The sequence below is a fragment of the Octopus bimaculoides genome, chromosome 8 (genome assembly GCF_001194135.2).
Source record: "Octopus bimaculoides isolate UCB-OBI-ISO-001 chromosome 8, ASM119413v2, whole genome shotgun sequence".
NCBI classification, from domain to species: domain Eukaryota; kingdom Metazoa; phylum Mollusca; class Cephalopoda; order Octopoda; family Octopodidae; genus Octopus; species Octopus bimaculoides.
In genome coordinates this window covers 52,198,830-52,206,236 of record NC_068988.1, presented here as the reverse complement: position 1 = coordinate 52,206,236, position 7,407 = coordinate 52,198,830, and the positions used below count along the sequence as shown (strand labels likewise).

The 7,407-nt window shown below is 39.0% G+C and overlaps 1 protein-coding gene across 3 annotated transcripts in view; it reads right to left on the bottom strand.

Moving 5' to 3' along the window:
* LOC106875749 (mediator of DNA damage checkpoint protein 1) overlaps positions 1-7,407 on the bottom strand; it is a 49,682-nt gene that overhangs the window by 24,704 nt on the left and 17,571 nt on the right. For all 3 annotated transcript variants that reach the window (XM_014923999.2, XM_014924002.2, XM_014924000.2), the window contains exons 8-9: positions 5,130-5,196; positions 4,125-4,208 (exon numbers count right to left, since the gene is read on the bottom strand). In XM_014923999.2, the coding sequence (XP_014779485.1) occupies positions 4,125-4,208; positions 5,130-5,196 (151 nt within the window). The remainder of the gene's footprint in view (positions 1-4,124; positions 4,209-5,129; positions 5,197-7,407) is intronic.

Below are 7,407 nucleotides of genomic sequence, written 5' to 3'. Positions count from 1 at the left end.
TGGCAGAGTTTCTACAGCTGGATGCCCTTCCTAATGCCAACCACTCTGAGAGTGTAGTGGGTGCTTTTAACGTGCCACCAGCATGAGGGCCAGTCCGGCAGTATTGGCAATGGCCACGCTCAAATGGTGTTTTTTACGTGCCACCTGCACAGGAGTCAGTTCAATGTTTTGTTCACATGCCACCGGCATGAGTGCCAGTAAGGCGAAGCTGGAAACGATCGCACTCAAATGGTGCTTTTTACGTGCCACCGATACAGAAGCGTGCGAAAAATACCTTAGGAATGAGAACCCAGGTTTGAAATTTTCCCAAGACACCTCATGGAGGCTGGAGGGTATATCAGCTGAAACGTTATGTTAACAACAAACAAGATGAGGACAAAAATCAGTCAAATGTAAATAATGTACATAATTCATCTCTTAAATGTAGATCTGTATTATTTGGAACATGCTTTACCAAAAATATGCTATTTAAAGTAGAACATGTGTTATCTAAAATAATTCAGGAGTTACTGAGAAGATAAATTATCCAGGTTATTGAAAGCATTTCTTAAGTTTTGCTTTTAATGTGTTTCTCCAGGTCATGACAGTCATAGGTGAAATGTTGCTAGGATACTGAAACATCAGACTATGATAGTCACGAGTACCTGTCGTTAGTTATTAAAAACATTGACCTATCTGACTAGTTTTAAACAGATGTCATTAGGATGTCAACCTTCCAGACAATGATTGTTACAACTAGGTATCATAAGGATGTTGACATACAGGCTATGATAGTCACAAGTGGACATCATTAGGATGTTGGCCTACCAGACAATGATAGTCACTAGTGGATGTCATAAAGATGTTGCTACCAGACCATTATAGTCACAAGTGGGTGTCATGAGGATGTTGGACAACCAGACTATGACGGTCACAAGTGGATGTCATAAAGATGTTGCTACCAGACCATTATAGTCACAAGTGGGTGTCGTGAGGATGCTGGACAACCAGACTATGATGGTCACAAGTGGATGTTTTTAGTATGTTGATCTATAATTTATTATACTAAATCATCATCATCATCGTTTAACATCTGCTTTCCATGTTAGCATGGGTTGGACAATTTGACTGAGGACTGGCAAGCCAGAAGGTTGCACCAGGCTCCAGTCCTCAGTCAGTGTCCAACCCATGCTAGCATGGAAAGCAGATATTAAACAATGATGATGATGATTTAGTATCTAAATCACCATCATCATCATTGTCGTCGTTTAACGTCTGCTTTCCATGCTAGCATGGGTTGGACGATTTGACTGAAGACTGGTGAACCGGATGGCTTCACCAGGCTCCAATCTGATTTGGCAGAGTTTCTACAGCTGGATGCCCTTCCTAACGCCAACCACTCCGAGAGTGTAGTGGGTGCCTTTATGTACCACCGGCATGAGGGCCAGTCAGGTGGTACTGGCAATGGCCACGCTCAAAATGGTGTTTTTTACGTGCCACCTGCACAGGAGCCAGTCCAGCGGCACAAATTGCAAAAGAAATTCTTTTATTAAATTCCAATTTCTCTTAAAAAAACACTCAATTTCCCTCCCGCCTTCCAAAAAGCTAACAATTTCATGTTTTACACATGTGTAGATTTCTACTACAACAATGGATGAAAAAATATCAAATCATTACCAGAAAAAACCCGACATTCTAGAAATAACAGCTAAATGACATAATTTCTGAAAAAAGTTCATTCTGAGTTCACATTGAAGATCAGATTTTTAAATACGTAAATAAAAAAAAAGTTTGTTTTAATTGGAGTTGAGCTGTAATTTTGTGCATGCAAATAGCAAGAAATAACATAATCTGTGTTTTACCCAGTGTGTATGTGTGATCTCTGTATTTTTCTACACTGATTAAAAAAAAAATAAATAATTGGGGTAGAGAAGGGGAAAATAGATTTTGAAAATGTGTTTTTTTTTGGCAAAATCATAATCTCCTACATCAAAAACATAGGAATCCAAAAATATTTTTGGAAATAACAAAAAAAAAAAAAAAAAAAAAAAAAAAAAAAAGAAAAATCAACATCTGAGATATAGTTTTCCGAGAGTTAACTGCCATCAATTAGTGGTGCACATTACAAGAAAATAAGAAGCTATCAAGTACTGGGGTTAAGCAAACTGACTATAAACCCCTTTAAAATGCTAAACTTAGAAAGCCAATAATAATATTAACATTAACAACTATTCTTCACCTCGTTTCAGTCATTTGACAGCAGCCATGCTGGAGCACAGCCTTGAAGGGTTTTAGTCAAACAAACTGACCGAAGGACTTATTTTCTTTTTAAAGCCCAGCACTTATTCTATCAGTCTTTTTGCTGAACCACTAAGCTACAGGAACATAGACACACCAATACTGGTTGTCAAGCAGTGATGACGGGCTTCTTTCAGTTTCCATCTACCAAATCCACTCACAAGGATTTTGGTCAGCCCGAGGCTATAGTAGAAGACACTTGCCTAAGATGCCGTGCAGTGGGACTGAACCCAGAACCATGTGGTTGGGAAGCAAGCGTCTTACCACACAGTCACACCTGCGCCTATAATTCATCTGGCAGAACTATGAGCGTGTCAGACAAGATGCTTAGCAGCTGTTTTAGTTCTTTGCACCCTAAGCTCAAATTCCACTAAGGACAACTTTGCCTTTCATCCTTTCAGGGTCAACAAAATAAACTATTAGTCAAGTACAAGGGTTCAAAATAATCAACTTGTTCCCTCGCCTCAGGATTGCAAACCTTAAAGCCTGTAATGGATTGACATCCCTTTCAAGGAGTCCTAGGGCTCAAAAAAGAAAAAAAAATTTCACTGCATGCTTTCAGTGCATAACCAAACACCTTTGATAAGAGGCAAATTTTTTTTTTTGGTTAATATTTCATATTGTATTGAGAATACTCTACATAAATGAAAGTGTGGAGCCTATTAATGCTATTTCCTGTATGTTCTCCACATTTGTTACAATTTTCACAAATATACTGGCTCCTGTGCAGGTGGCACGTAAAATACACCATTTTGAGCTTGGCCGTTGCCAGTACCGCCTGACTGGCCTTCGTGCCGCTGGCACGTAAAAGCACCCACTACACTCTCGGAGTGGTTGGCGTTAGGAAGGGCATCCAGCTGTAGAAACTCTGCCAAATCAGATTGGTGCCTGGTGTAGCCATCCGGTTCACGAGTCCTCAGTCAAATCGTCCAACCCATGCTAGCATGGAAAGCGGACGTTAAACGACGATAATGATGATGATGATGATATATATTTTTTATTGTCATTAATGAGGCAATTCATGTTTCAAAATCATTGGCAACAAAAATGGTATTCAGCTGTAAGACCATCATCATTAACGATGCTGGCATGGGTTGGGATGGTTTGAAAGAATTTAACATGTTGGAGAAGCATGTCTCATGCTAGTAACTCAGTTTTGACATGGTTTCTACACCTGGATACCTTTTCTAACACCAACCACTTTACAGTGTGTACCGAGTGTTTTTTCATGGCATCAGCATTAGTGATGTCACCGTAGAGCCTACTTGACCAAAAAGGAATATAGTAGAGGAGGCTTTATGCGAGGTGCTGAGAGATTGGAGTGTGACAGGAGCAACATGAATAGATTTGTTGTTAAAGAGGAAATATGAGGCTAAGCCATTTTATGAGCTTGGGTAGGAGTAAATGGAATGGAGCTGGAAAGATGGTGGTGACACTGTATCTTCAGAAGTTGAATAGAAGAGAGTGTGTGGATAGATGATCAGGAAAGGCAGGAGGGTAAAAGTTGTAAAAATGTGGTGGCAGAGTGAGAGAGATGGTTAGAAATAGAGGTAGAAATGAACGTAGTAAATGGTGAAGAAAAGTGGAGAGTGGTTGATGATCAACATGAATAAGGGACAATGATGACTATCAATCAGAGGAGAGGAAGTGATGACTGGTAGTACAGACATGCACATTAACAGAAACTGGTGGGTTTTCTTTGTTCCTGTGACAGCTAGATGACAAAGAAACACAATGATGGTGAAATGCTGAGATGCTGGAATAGGAAGGTGGTTGGAAAATGATGATAATGAATGATTATGGCTATGACAATGAGGACACACTTAAAGAAAATACATTGAATATACCATTATTCTGGAAAAATATTCTATCTTTGAGATAAGATGATTCCCCTTGGTTCTCTGGACTGGAATCTACAGCAAGTACTTCAGCTGAAATAACAAGAAATGCAACATGAACCAGAATTGTAAGGAAATGTAATAAAAAAGTCCAAGAGAGCATGGAATGATTCATTGTCCTTCTTAATATTACTAGCAAGCAAAATATGATAGCTAGCAGAATCGATAGCATGCTGGGCAAAATGCTTAGTATTATTTCTTCCATCTTCACATTCTGAGTTCAAATCCTGCTGAGGTCAACTTTGTTTTTCATCCTTTCAGGGTTGATAAAATAAATACCAGTTGAGCACTGGGGTCAATATAATCGACTTATCCCATCCCCCAAAACTGCTGGCCTTGTGCCAAAATGTGTTGAATATTGGAAATGAAGGACACAGCTTGAATGATGGTGATACTCATGCACAACTATCACATGATGTCAAGGCAAGGAGACAGTAACACACACACACACATATGTATGATAGGCTTCCACACAATTTCTGTCAACCAAATCCACTCATGAGGTTTTGGTCAACTCACTGCTATAGTAGAAGACACGTGTCCAAGTTGATACACAGTGGGACTGAACCCAAAACCATGTGGTTGGGAAGCAAACTTCTTACGACACAACCATACACGTACCTAACTTGAATTATTTCTAATTTAGGCACAAAGTCAGGAATTTTGATGATTGGAAGATACTCAATTACATTGATCCCAGTAAATGAGTAGCATTTTATCTGATTGACCCTTAAGGTATGAAAGGCAAATTTGATCTCAGAATGTAAAGAACAGTAACTTGATACAGCATAGCATTTTGCCTGATCAGCACAGCTTATGTAGATAGCCAGTACTTTGTTGTATGTAGGGGTTATGCCAGAAAAAATATTTTCTGCATTGACATTAAGGTAAGACATTTCATTTTCTCAATCTCACCTTCCAGGAATCAGAAATCAAAGAATATATAGTCCTTACCTTTCACTGGAGATATATTTGCTAAGCCCTGGCTTGAATGCTTGGTTAACTCATGAACTGGGAAATCCTGCAGCAATGAAAACAAAAGAAGAATATGAAACACACTGAAGGTATATCACTGTGGATGCTGATGGTTGAATACTACTAGGAATACAAAAGACAAAGCATTAAAATTGTGGGTTGTCAAAGCATATTCTGCAACAGTGTCTTTAACCTTCTAAGATTTGGTTTACTGAAAGGAATACGATTAGTGATACAAGGCCCAACAAGAGGAAACTTCAATGTGTCTGTTAAACCTTCTAGAAATAGTTGCCAAATCTCACTGAAATCATACCGTATTGTCTTAAAAATGGAAGGGTAATGTAGAATCTAAAAATGTGAGATGATCATGGTAGGAATGGATCATAAGTTTCTTCAAACATCATTGACCTGCAGTTAAAAACAACAAACCACAGTAATTCAACAAAGAGGTCTCTATCTGGACACTCAAGCTGCTAGAAACAACAGCCACATCTGTCATATTACCATCACCAACCCCTGGACATTATTGTCTCAAGTCCTAGGATCTATAAGACTGATTACTCTGGCCATTGTATATATGTGACCAAGATCACAACATTCACTCTGAACAGGACACCAGTCAGTCACAGAGTTACTGATCTGCAACAGGCTAACCACTGGACAATGTGCCTTCACTCACACCCAGCCATTTAAAAAAAAGAGCCAGACACATTGGATATAGTATGTTTGATCACAGTTGGACCGTCTTGGTTTATTGGTCTGCTTGATCAAGGCTGAACTGACTCTAAACAACAACATACAGTCAACCCATTCCTTACAGTTAATACCACAGATGTCCATACATTCCAGAAATTGTAAGTGGCATGTTTCACTATTATCAAATGACGTATTAAACTAATGAGAACATGAGTATACAGGAGTGGTAATGGCTAAATGGATTTGTTGCCAAATGATTTTTTTCTCAGTTTCTTTTTACGGTTTTGATCAGAAGGAAGGAAATGTGTCTATAACCTTTGCAGACCCTTCAAGACCAGTGAGATTTCTATGTAATTGGAACAGCTGCAAGTCGATGTTTATGTCAAAAATGGGAGCACAGAAGGCGATTCCATGGCAATAAAGTCCAGAAAAGAGAAAGGACTGGACAAAACAGTTAGTTTGGATACCGGGAGAAACAACGGAATGGGTGACAAAATGAGGAAGAGTTGCATGTTCACATCTCATTACTAACATATGTTGTTAACACTGCACCTCCAACACTACCTCTACTGGCCAATTCAGAAGAAGTAGAAGAGGTAAACCAGAAAGAGACAGAAAGCAACAGAGTGATGATTGACACCATGCTTTAGTGGTCAAAAGTACAAAGATAAAATCTCTAATATGATAAAAAAAAAAAAAATCAGATTGTCCATATAGGTGTATAGATAATACTTTTCTATACATATGAAGGTGTAGAACTGAATATCTTGTACAAAATTGAGGCAGATTTTCTAAGGCTGGATGCTCTTCCTGTCGCCAACCCTCAACTGTTTCCAGGCAAGGTAATATTTCTCCATGACCAGATATGGTCTTTCTACAAAAGGCTGGAAATGAATGGAAGATTGTTTGTAAGATGATGATGATGTTCATTTACAACCATCACACGATGTTATGACAGGGGTACACACAGCATACATATACATGTATTCTTTTACTTGTTTCAGTCATGTGACTGTGACCATGTTAGAGCACTGCCTTGAAGTGCTTTTGTCAAACAAATCCATCCCAGGACTTAAGCCTAGCACTTATTCTATCAGCCTCTTTTGCCAAACCACTAAGTTATGGGAACATAAACACACCAATACTGGTTGTCAAACAGTGATGGGGGGAGGGGGACGAACACAGACTAAAAGACACACACACAGAGTGTGCGTCTATCAAACCCACTCACAAGAATTTGGTTGGCCCAAGGCTATAGTAGAAGCCACTTGCCCAAGGTGCCACGCAGTGGGACTGAATCCAGAACCATGTGGTTGGGAAGCAAACTTCTTACCATACAGCCACACCTGCACCTCTGTACATACATGCAAACATATACACACACACACACACACACAATGGGCTTCTGTCAGTTTCTGTTTACCGAATCCAATCATAAGGCTTAAGTATAATATATATATATATATATATATATATATATATATGGCAGGTTAACTAGGAAGTTAGTTTTTGTTTGTGGCAGATGTTCAGGTGCAATAAAGACTGTAAACAAACAGGAAAC